Source organism: Anser brachyrhynchus (genome assembly GCF_964034855.1).
Source record: "Anser brachyrhynchus genome assembly, chromosome: 3".
NCBI lineage: Eukaryota > Metazoa > Chordata > Aves > Anseriformes > Anatidae > Anser > Anser brachyrhynchus.
In genome coordinates, this window is record NC_137696.1 from 23,262,898 (window position 1) to 23,275,379 (window position 12,482).

The following is a 12,482-nucleotide window of genomic DNA, read 5'->3' on the forward strand; positions in this document are numbered from 1 at the left end:
ATAATGATGTCACCCAGTAAGTAGGCATATACAGTTGCAAGAGAACGACCCCTTGGTTTTATCAAAAGAACAATTAGGGCACCCAAGAGCAACAAATGTTGTAGCAGACATCCTGCGGGTCAGCTACCTCCCCATGCAACCCATTTCCCCACCTGCCAGCTTCAGTAGAAGCAGCCCAGGCAACTGAGAGTGAAAAGATCAGCTGCAGTACCTATTTGATGAATGCCTGCATAATTTGCAGCACAGGCTGAACTTCCTTTCAGCTGATACCCAAACCTCCATATGCAGACAACTAACAGGGCCACCAACAGCTATTGCTCACTCCCATCAAACAGCACGGTGGATGTGTGGCAATGTGTGAAAGAAGAAGATTGATGCAATCAAAACACAACTCTCCAGTTACTTTTTAAAACACACTACTGCACGTAACTGCATCAGATCTATTTTGTAAGCACCTCCTTTTCACTCCAGGAAGCAGGATCCTGTAATCCTGAAGCAACTACAGGAAGGAAGCACCAGCATCACTTCTGCAGCTTAAGAACTGAACCTAAGTAACATGCCGCACCGTACCTTCTCTAATGATCCGTGTATACCCTAATCCTTGATCCTGAGTGCTGTGCAGTCTTCCAGTCCCTCCACACCACCTTCCAAAAACGTTTTTGTGGGAATGCTATTACACAAGGAAAAGAAGTTGATTAAACAGGAACCATAGAAGGTCCATCTCCTCTAGCAGCTTTTGTATTAAGCCCATCTTTCTGCTTTGTTTTCTATATTGCAAAGCCTGTTTTTGAGAGACTCCCAGGCCTGGCAAATGAACTGTCATCTCTGGTTACGTTATGCCAACAGACAGATAGCTTCAAAATCTGCTGGAAAATATAATCCCAAAGAACTGAACTCTCAGCATTAAAAAAAGGAAAAAAGGAAGAAAAAAGGAAAGTCACCTTTTGTACTCTCCTCCCTCCATTAACCCTAGCTAAACAGCATTGACTAGAAGATCCATCCAAAATTACACTGACACCTTTGACACCTTACCATTGTGGCAAAATATTAAGAAAAAAGCAACTCTTATTGAAAGCTGACAATTAATTGTTCCTATTTTCATGCTGCTGCACAGTAAAGACAAAATATGCACTTGGGGCAGGGGGTAAGAAAGCTAGAAATTAAATAATTTGTTCCCTTGCACAGTGGGAAAAAAAAAATTCTGAAGAATTAAAATTCATCTAATCTGAAAAGACAAATGAAGAGCAGAGAGGTGGCACCCTAAGATTCCACAGGAATAAAAACATGACAACACGCTTGGTATCAATACACATGGTATCTCTAGGACCACAACTGTCAGAACACTCTCAAAGAAGCAAAGCTTACCCTAAGCTGTAGGTGTAGCACTGCACGCTTAAATGCTGTCAGCTGCCTAATTCCTGATCCTCTTAGTCTTCCCTTATGAATTCTTCTGCCTTGAACAGTTTACCTGCACTGTCATCGTATTCCTCAACCCGACTCTCTCTTTTAAAGGGAGAAACTCAGTATTACATTTGCATACCAGAATTTCTAGATTTGGTTTTCTAGTATATATACAAGAAAGAAAAACTTCAGTTCTTTTGTCAATACTTCACAATTCCACATTATCAAAAAAAACAAAACAGCTTTATTACCTTTTTGTGTGAGTGGTTGCAGCATTGTTGACTGATGCATGAAACAATTCTGAGGTATAGGACAAAATAGTATTTAGTATCTGCAGACTTGGTATATTGAAATGCATTTATATCAAGTTTAACAGGGCTGTTATCGACCTAACAGAAGTGACATCTCATATCAGTTAAATCTCAGTCGTACACCTTTTATATTTGCTGTTCAGGATGCTCTAAAACAAGTTCCCCTTAATTTTTACTTCATAGCTATGAACTGCTTGGCATCAAGTGTGTGCAGTCACATTTTGTCTAGCACTAGTTTTCTCTGTGACAAACTGCTCCATCAGAACAAACTTTACATGGCACAACCCTGGCAGACAGCAAATTATGAGTAATGTGATTTATTCTGTAATCTTTGGCTCTGTTCTAGATGCCAAAGCAGATAATACATCTCTATTAATCCTCTTTAGAAATCTTCAGACAACTTCACTCGTGTGTTTAGAACTCACTCAGAGCTTCTTCAAAGTAGTTAGCAGCAAATAAGCTTTGTATGAATCTTTGCATCCATTCACTGCCTATGTGTTTTCTTCTCTGTAACTCGTTTCATCATCTGCAAGAGCTATCAAGAAATACACCACATAACTCATTTTCAGATCGTCCCATCAGAATCTTTAACCCAGTTTCAGGTGAAATATTTAAACCACGTTTTGACAGACAATCTCAGCAGTAAATTTCTTCGCAGGAGCTTTCATCAGTGATGGAAGGAGGTATATAAAAAAATAGTAGGTTTTAAATGTATGTTCATGTCTAAGTACTGCTTCTATAAAGTACTTTAACAAAAACATTACGAAAGTGTCTTTTTGGTTGGAGTGTACAAACCACTACTAGTCATGTGGACTAAGCTCTCCAACATCCTAGAGAGTGTTACTGAAAAAGAAAGGAGGTAGTCAACCAAGAAAGTGAATACCTACAAATCAAGAAACCAGATAATGGAGTGCAGAAAGGTTTAATAATAATTAAAAGAAAGAAAAAAAACACCACTTATACTGACTGCACTGTCTAGTGAAGCACAAAAAGATAAATGGTTCCAAATTCAGCATTAACTCAAATAAGAGAAGAATCTAAACAGCAACAAAGCTACAGTGCTATGAAAAAGCAGTTAAGTTAGAAAGCTCAGTTGAGCTCCAGACTCTACGCAGCAATATACACACACCAAACTTGCTTTCATGTGGAGTAGACAGATTTTAACCTCTTAAAAAAAACCCTTACATATACAGTACTTCAGCCAAGGTAATATCAGCTGTGTTTGTTTCCTAAATCTACCTTAGGTATTCAGGCCACATATGGAAGAGAAGAAGGAAAGGGGGAAGAAAATTTATCCAGATACAGACTGATTACTTTTTAATCGAATATAACCCAAACGTAATATTTAAAAATCAAGACTAAAACCAGGCATCATTTAATGTATTTTAATAGCAAACTTACAGGAACAGCACAGAAGACAGACAACATTAAAAACATGTACTTGCATGTAGGACAACTCAGTTAGAAAAGTATAGTGAATGGATGGAATCTACTGTATGATAAAAATGCTACAAACACCATTTAGTTGCCATTGATAAGAAATTTACTTGTTTAAAAAAAATCCAAATGCTGGCATTGTCCAGAAAAAATTTGACAGGTTTATTTATAATTTTTATAAAGCTGAATTGTTGAAACTTGTTCACTGAGACTTTTTTTTTTTGCCTGCATTGATGTTTTATGCCCCCTCATTTATATTAAAAATCCACACACAAATGAAAATGGAAAAAAACTTGCCAATACCAATTCTGTCCCCTATTTTTCCATTTGCAACCATATACTTAGGTACCTTTTAACCCCATGGAAAAAATATCTAACGTTCATTACTACCAATAACAGGAAGAATATTTTGCTTCAAGAATGACAAACCCATCGTGGTGAAGTTTACGCACGCTCTCCACGTATGCGGCGTGCTAGCTGGATATCTTTTGGCATGATTGTGACACGTTTGGCATGGATAGCACACAGGTTGGTATCTTCAAACAGGCCAACCAAGTAGGCTTCACTTGCCTCCTAGTATAGAACAAAAGAGTTAAGAACACTTTCACTCTCTGAGTACAAGGGAGAAAAAAGAATTCCAAGTACAACATAAGATGGCATTAAGTTTAAGCTTCTATCTTTATTAATACACACCAAAAGTTTTAGATTGTTAAAACATAAAAGACTCCATTTTCTTACAAACCTCCAAATAATATTCTATGTCAAATCTACCACCACTTAGTGAGGACATCCTCTGGAATACAACTGAATAAATATTGTGACAGCACTCTCACAGATAAGGGATCATCTTATCAAAAGGTGAGTTTGTTTAAGAACTTCTCTTTTTAAAGGCAGTGTTACACCATTTAAGTTACTCTTCTGTTCTTCCAAAGTAAGAGCTACTGAGCGTCGAGTAAAATTGGCTGTTGCTAAGGAAAAGAGCAGATATTCCTTCACAACACACAGTTAAGGCACACAGCTCCTTGCTGTAGGATGCTGCATACAACTGAAGAGGTTGCTTAATTCAAAAATCACAAACTAGCAAAAGAAACGTACTGAGAATTATTTGATACAAGGGTACAACACCTCTGACTGACAAACCTCTCGAATCACCAAAAGCAGACCAGCAGTCTGAGAATTACTATTAGACACTTTTCACGATCCTATGCTCTGTTCCTCCCTAAGCATCATATTTGGGGCACAGATGCCACAGCCCCCAGCTACACAGCAGGCTCTCACCTCTGTGAGAATCACACGGCCAGCACCTTCGAAGGGCAAAGGACAAGCCCTGTCCTAGGAGAACTACAACCCCGATATCACTGTGCTGTCCCCGTTACTAAACCACTGCAGACCGGATCTGGGGTTAGACAGATGCCCAGTTGGACCTAATTATTCTTCTAACTCACATTAATTTGGCTGGTATTAAACCTAGCACATAACAACAGTTTACCCATTTTGGGGTTGATTCAGAATTCTAACACCTAGCAGCCTCCTAAGCAGCATGCCACTATCAGACGCAGAACAGGACACGGCATGCACTTCGGATAAAAAGACAGAAGCAATGGGGCTCGCTTCCAGAAGGAAGGCCGAGGTCCACCCTTCTAGAATACATGCAAAAGAACAGCTTGTGTGAGCCGCCAAATCAACTTACTAGGTTACATAGAACATTTAATTCGAAGAAAAAAGTATTTACTACAGCAGATGCTGACTGTAGTATTAAGTCATTTCATATGCCATAAGTTATCCTAACACAGCTTTGCTAATTCTCTACATGAAAAGTTAAGACACTTCACTAAGTAAGCAATACTAGCATGAACAACATGGTACTAGAAGAGTTAAAAATTTGCCTTTTTTTTTTCTTGAAAATATGCCTGTACAAATATTATACAAACAACTTCTCTAACAACTGCTTAACACAAAACCAGGAACATTCAAGCTAGCATTCTGAATTTGAATCTAATACTGACTAAATTTTAACACACAATTCCTGATTTAAAAAACCAAAACACAGATAAACCTCACGATTTAAGAACTAACATATTCACTCACAGCAATAAAGTCAGAACACCAACTAAAAGCAAAAGCAGCAACCATACAAATGCAGTCACCTTCTGAAGCCAAGTGTGTGCTCAAGTTTACAGGACATCATGGCACACATTCTGGCCAAAGTGGAAGCCATGAATCAGAAAAAGACAGCTGTGTTTGGATATAATATATTCTATAATTACAGATCGGTTTTGGAACAATCTTTTAAATCAGGAATCTATTTCTCTCATGAGAAAGAAATGCAGCATTTAATTCCATGATGTTCCATGAATTCCCTCCACAGCCTTGGAGGGGACCTAACTTAGATGCAAAATCTCTGCCACAGGATTAAACTTTTGGGCACCGTATTTAGGAAGTACAGCTATACAGCTGGAGTCCATCAGTTTTCAGAACACAGGAAGCAAAAGCATACAACTACTTTAACAAGGATATCAAGTTCTAAGTAGGTTACACTAGATTTTAAGTTATACTGCCAAGATTTTTGGTCAGAAGGAGCAATCGATACTTCACTGTCAATGTATTTTAAGTCAGTTATTTAACTAACATATAAGAAAATGTGTTTATTATCAAGTACTTTACACAAAACCACTTATTTCCTCAACCACGTTTAGGTGTGGCTCATCAAGCTGGTTTTATTTTTCAAAGGAAGACCTCCATTTGGACAGACTAGAAAGTTCTACACAAAGACACTTTCCTCTCTTCCAAAGGTAAGAACTCTGACAATGCTTGAAAACAGAAGAAACAGATTTATCTTAAGTGTCTTATTAAACTAACTCTTCTGTCACCTGGAGAAGAGCTGGGGTAGCTGGTTACAAAAACACATTTGTAGCCGTTATAAGGAGCTGCTGACCTGCCACTGCATTATTTTAGCTATGGTAACTGCAGGGCATCACCGCATCAACTGTGAGCAACGGATGCCTGTGAGGGTGCATCCCCCATGTCAAAGCCCCTCCGACAGCAGCTCTGCCCACCAATCCAGAGCAGCTAGAGCTAACCACAGAAACATTCTGGCCGATGGGGCAGGGGGCAGAGCCCTCCCCTACCTTAAACCTCTGCCTTTTAGGGTGCAAGAGCCACTTTATTACAACATTTACAATAGCAGTAGTTGTGTCCTTACAATAATGGCTTCTTTTGGAAAGCAGACAGATGCATGCTTTAGCAACTTCCTTGAGAACCCATACCAACTGCCACCCAGGCGAGGTGTTTCTCCCAGCAGCACTTACCTGCAAAGCACCGATAGCAGCGCTCTGGAAGCGCAGATCTGTTTTGAAGTCCTGAGCAATTTCACGCACCAGACGCTGGAAGGGAAGTTTGCGGATCAAAAGTTCAGTAGACTTCTGATAGCGTCTGATTTCACGGAGAGCCACAGTACCTGGCCTTTTAAAATTAAATAATTTAAAAAAAAAAAAAAGAATTAGTATTCAAAACATAATTCTACATCACCTTAACATACGGGTTCACAATCTAACCTAAACTAATTACATGCACGTACTGCGTAGAAGCATCCCAGCATCTACAACAGGAAACCAGTTTCTCTTTCAAAGGGCCCCTATTTCTCACCACTGATCTGTACGAACTTCCAATGGCCCCAGCAGGGATCCCTGCAGGACAAGACCAGGTTGTCAAGGGTCCTGACGGCAATGAAAAGGCTGTGTAACGCACATCAGCTACCTTACACTGATATGCATTAGTGGTCTCAGTGCAGACTGCCGTGAGTTACCTTGTTCAGCAGTACCGGAGGTACCCTCCTAGCAATTAGCCTGAAAAGCAATACAATTTTAAGGGTCATCTGGCTCTTCCTCCCTGCTGACGTAAACCACTGACGACATTCTCAGAAGTAAGAGAATTTATATTCTGTATAGCGTTACCAGTAAAAGTATCCCATCTATTTCCTGGTGTTAGAACTACAAATTCTGATGGACAATATACTTACACACGGAGTTTACCCAAAAAGTTAGCAACGCAATTATTTCTGCAGAAGTTTGGTACTTCCTAACTCCAGCCTTATAACCTGCCTCCTAGCCTGTCAGTTCAGCCTCACGCCTCCCACAGTAAACACTCGGTTACGCTCACTATTCGCAACCCGCTCCTCCTCCAACTAACTTGGCGCTTTTCCCCAGGTGACACGCACACCTATCCCGGGACCGTCCCCAAGCTGCAGCGCGACTCTCACTGCTCCGGACTGAGGAAGGGCTTCCCCGGGCGGAGCGCTTCGCTACCGGAGCGCCGCTGACAAGCTCCGCCTCTCCTCCCGAGCGAACTACTCCCTTCATTGCTCTGAGCGGCTGTTTCGGGGACGAGCCGCGGTGCGCCCGCGGGCGTTTCGCGCCCCCCCGTGGCCGGCCGTGCCCGCTGCACCGCCACGGCGGGCGGAGCGGCACCGAGGGGGGACAGAAGCGGAGCCGCTCCGCGGCGGTAAGCTCGGCGGCGGCAGCACCCTGCTGCGGGGCCGCGGTCCCCACGTGCCAAAAACGAACGCCGCGCACCCACCACCCCCACGGCGGCAGCGGCGCGCGCGCGCGGTGCGTTAACGGTTGAAGGGTTAAAGGCGGAAGGCGCCGAAAAGGCACGATAATTATTAAATTGTAATTAACGGGGGGGCTGCGGGGCTGTTGGGAGGCCGGCGAGCCGCGGCGGGCCGGGCAGGCAGGCAGGGAGGGAGCACGGCGGCGGCCCCCCCCCCCCCCCGCCCCGCCCGCCCGCCGCCCCCCCGCCGCGCGGCCCGTTGCGGGGGGGGGGGGTTGGGGGGTGCGGAGCGGTGCGGTGCCGCCGGTGCGGGGCGCTGCGTTACCTGTAGCGGTGCGGCTTCTTCACCCCGCCGGTAGAGGGCGCGCTCTTGCGCGCCGCCTTGGTGGCCAGCTGCTTGCGGGGCGCCTTGCCGCCGGTGGACTTGCGGGCGGTCTGCTTGGTGCGGGCCATGCTCCTGCCGACGTCGCTGCCTTACACCTGCGGCGACAAGCCCCCGCCCCGCGTAACGACCGCTGTCCCCCGGGGAGAGGAGGGGGACGGACGTTAAACCGGCCCCCCCCCCCCCGCGCGCTGCGCCCACCGGCCGGGCGGCGGGGCTGCGGCCCCACCAGCGCGGGGAGCCGGGCGCCGAGAGGCGGCTGCGGTTCCCCCGCCGGCCGGCAGCCACCGGCAAAGTGCCGCGAACGCCGCCCGGGGAAGGCCGGGGGGGGCTTGCAGGCGGTGGGCGGCCTCCGCCCGGCCAAATCCCCCCCCCCGGGGCGGCGGAGGAGGGGGCAGAGCCGAGGGGCAGCCCCGGGCGGCCGGACCCAAAGGGTGCCCCCCCCCCCACACACACGCTCCGCCGGCCGGCAGCGCTCGGCGGGCGATCAGGCGCGGAGCGGCGGTTGCCGTGCGGGAAGGGAAGGGAAGGGGCCGGGGGGAAGCGCAGGAGAGCGGCAAACTTTTCGGGGGGCTGCCTTGGGAGCCGCCTCGCCTGCGCTCCGCGGAAGCGCTTCCCCCGAAGCCGCCTCGCTCCCAAGCGCCTCTCAGAGGCAAACTCGGCTCCCGGCCCCAGAACAAGATGGAAACAATCGCGAAGCGCAGCCCCAGTCCTCTCCGGCGAAGGAGGCGAAAAATAAAACGCGAAAAAAATAAGGCGAAAAAATTGCGAGGAGCTGCAAAGCATGCGGGTGCCCGTGGGGGGGGGGGCAGCGGAAAAGTTTACGCTCGAAAACCGAAAAATTGCGTGGGGTTTGGGCCGTTCCTTCGGCCCGTTTCTTTCCCTTTTTATTGTTTTTTTTTTATGCAATAGGAAAAAAAAATATGGTCGGTGACCAGAGAAAAGAGACAAGATGGTGAAGCTGAGCAACAACTGTGGGGAGCAGGGGAAGGCAGGCAGGCAGCGGAGTTACCCGGGGCTGCCCAGAGCCCCCGCTCCGCGGCCCCGACCGGGGGGATGCCGGCCCCGGGGGGCAGCTGAGGGGCCGGGGAGGCCGCCGGGGGGGGTCCGGAGCGGGGCCGAAGGGGCCAGCGGGGGGCAAAGGGCCCGAGAAGCGGGGCCGGGGGGTGCCGGCGGAGGGAGCCGCTCCGGCCGAGCGGGGGAGGCGGCGGGGGACGGGGGCTGCCGCCGGCTGCCGAGCCCCCAAAAGTTTGTGAGGGGGGACGGGGGGCGGCGGGGGGGCCGCGAGGGGCGCGGGGGGGCGGCGGGCGCGGCGCGAGACTTACCCCGTCCGCTGGGCGAGCGCGGCTGCCGTGCGGGAGGGAGGGACGGAGGGAGGAGGGTGGGAGGGAGGGGGGGCGGGCAGGGGGCGGGCGCGGGGAGGAGCCGGAGCTGCGGCGGCCGCTGCTGGCGGCGGCGGCGGCCGGGAGCACAATTGGAAGATGGCCGCCTGGCGAGGGGCGGGCCCCGCCGCGCCCCGCCCCCGGCCCGCCCGCCGGCCAATGGCGCACAATGGAGGGAAGGCGCCGCCCCGCCCCCGGCGCCGCCCCCCCGCTCGCCCCCTCCCTCCCTCCGCGGGCGCCGTGTGTACAAACACAAAAGGCACGCCGCCGGCCGCGCCGCGCGGGGCGGCCCGCACCCACCGGGGAGCGCGAGGCCGCGGCGGGGAACGGCCGCCCCGGGGGAACGGCCGCCCAACCGCCCCCCGCTAACGGCTGGGGAAGGCGGAGGCAGCTCGTTCCCGTGTCGGATCGCCCGAACTACTTGCATTCCGGTGGGACACGCGGTGTGAATTTTAGCAGGCGCTTCCGGCAGGCCCCGCTCAGTCGGGGCTGCTGCCGTGCTGTGTAACGAGGGAAATTCGCTCTGTTTTCTGCTGACATCAGTAACAAAACGCCCCATGTGAAAGTAACCTCTGCTTTGGCTGAACGGCCGCTTGCGATTTTAACTACATTTCGACTACAGCCTCAAATTCTGTACTCATGCAAACCTCTCTTGCCTGTCACTTGGGTACAGGAAGTCATATTTGGTTTGCAAAGTCTTTATTACAAACGATGACACAATGCGGACGTACCGTACCCTGTGACCCTGCTGAGTTTATCAAAGGCGACTGCTCAGGTGAAGCTACCAAGCATTTTAGTCAGGAAGCAGAGTTAGTGGATTGATTTACCTCTTGGCACTATTTTGTGAGAGAACAGAATCCTAACGGGTAGCTGGAGGGAGAACTCGGAGCCGCACAGCAGAATATTCTGCGAACTTTGAGAGCCAGGCGCCAAGTTGGGCACCCACCCGACACAACACACGTAGGGTAACGAGCAGCTGGGGGAGTCCCAAGCCAGCGGCGCCGGTTCCCAGCTGCAGGAAACCTCCCGGAGGTTCACAACCCGGAGATCGCTTCCATCAGAACCACAGCCCCGGGAACGCCAGCAGGGGAGACGGAAGCAGCCCCGCGAGCCCCGTTCCCGCAGCCAGCAGCCGGCCGCGGCCGGGCACGCCGGCGGGGCAGGGCGCTCCCCCCGGCCGCACGGAGCTCGCGGCCCGCCCCCCCCCCGCCCCTCAGCGGCCTGCCGCTGGCGCAGCGCCCGGCGCCGCGATTGGCGGGAGCGCGCAGGAATCCCGTGACGCGCGGGGGGCAGGGGGCGGCGGGGCTCGCCCCAACCTGCGGCCGCCCCGGGGGCGCGGTGCCCGCCGACCCCCCGCGCTTACGGACGGCGGTAATTACACGCACCGCTGCAACTTTCGAGCGACCAGCGTTTGGTGCGCCTCTCTCAGGGCCTTCATCTCGCAGGCCACAAGGATACCCTCCAGCCTCTGTGAGACACCCCCCAAGAAATCCAACCTAGTAAGATCCCGCGGGTTTAGCTGGCAACAGCGTGCCAAGGGCAGCGGCAGTACTTCGTCCACAGCCGGAGTAACCGCTGGTAGCGTGTCCCGATGGGTAGAGGAAATGAGATTAGGGTGGAGAGCGGCTGGAGCCAAAGAAAACTGAAGTGACGCTGGGCAGAAAAGAGGAACACTGAAACGAGAAGCTGTCTGATGTTTTTAACACCTTTCACAGGAAGCGCACGGCCCTTATCTAGCTCAGAGAGGCAGGCTTTCTCAGCCCCTACACATTTTGGCTTTATATCCAAGCAGCATACGTTTTCCAAAATCCTATCTTTCACCTTGTTGGGAGACTCTTATCTTGCTGAGGACAGGCTGGACAGAGAAAGGAATGCATTTTTCATACCAGGTTGGATTAGTTGCAACTCATTGTATCGAGCAGAAAATACTGCTTCAAAATTGTTACTGACAATAAATAAATACTTGCTTTGGAGCAAAAGCCTCAAGCTTGAGTCCTTCAGACAGCTCCTAGTCAGCTCCAAATACCAGAGTAAGGCATTGGGCCTGGTTAGCACAAGAGCTAACAAATCATCATCCCCAGGAACATCACAGACTGCAGCAGCTGCTCTCCTTTGCAACAGCACAGACTACAAACGCCAGAACAAAACAAAGCAGAGAAGATGAAGTGTGCCTTTTTTAAGGCACTTGGACAAAGGAGAACATGCAACTCCAGAGTATAATTGTTCTTAAGCAACACTGCAGGCATCTTTCAGGAACACCTGAAAAAGATTTTCCCACTATAAGAGACATTCACAGTTTGTTATATCACCAAACTCATTCCAAACAGTCTCTGATCAAAGATTTTTCTTTCCTATCCCCACAGAAAGCACAACGTAAAAATCCAAACCACTTGTCCCCACTAATCCCCACTCAACAAATAAAGGTCTCCTCCTGTTACCCAGGGGAAGTTAGGGTTGCTATTAATTTTTAGGTGAAAAGTTACTCAGACACTCCAGTGAGGGAAGGAGTATAAAATACTAGCTTTATTTACATACAACACACACTTGCCTGCCTCAGACTTCCACACCTCTCCTCCAGGATCCAGTTCTCCCTTCCCATTCTCCTTCAAGATCCATCTCTCTCCTTCAAACCTCTAACCACATCTGCACTCACGTTCTGCATACTCACTCTGTCTCAGCTCCCAGACTGCTGGACATTTCATGATTTCACATTCCCTAAACAACCTCCTCGATTCCATGTATTTGTTCAGGCAGTTTAATGTTCCTTTCTCCTCGTCCCTATCTCCATCTTTCATGCCCTCATTTTTCATGCCAGACCACTCCCACCTCCCCCTAGTTTTTCAGCCAGTCCCAGTCCCTTACCTGATGTTTTTCCTTCTGCAGCTCCCAGCCTTGATAGCCTTTCCTAGGCGATTCCAATCTCTTGTCCAGTATTCCTTTGTCCCCGCTCCAGCCCTGGCTAGCCTGCTGGCTAGTTTCTAGCTGTGGTTGCAGCAGCAGCTATACAGTTAAAACTTC

The 12,482-nt window shown here is 49.4% G+C and overlaps 1 protein-coding gene across 1 annotated transcript; it reads right to left on the reverse strand.

The window, feature by feature from the left end:
* Positions 1 to 3,082: 3,082 nt before the first annotated feature.
* On the reverse strand, positions 3,083 to 9,558 carry H3-3A (H3.3 histone A). The gene is made up of 4 exons (XM_080587209.1): positions 9,408 to 9,558; positions 8,026 to 8,180; positions 6,458 to 6,611; positions 3,083 to 3,722 (listed from the first exon to the last, which is right to left on the reverse strand). Exons 2-4 carry the CDS (start codon positions 8,151 to 8,153, stop codon positions 3,594 to 3,596), a joined length of 411 nt encoding a protein of 136 aa, XP_080443335.1. The 5' UTR covers positions 8,154 to 8,180; positions 9,408 to 9,558; the 3' UTR covers positions 3,083 to 3,593.
* Positions 9,559 to 12,482: the final 2,924 nt, after the last annotated feature.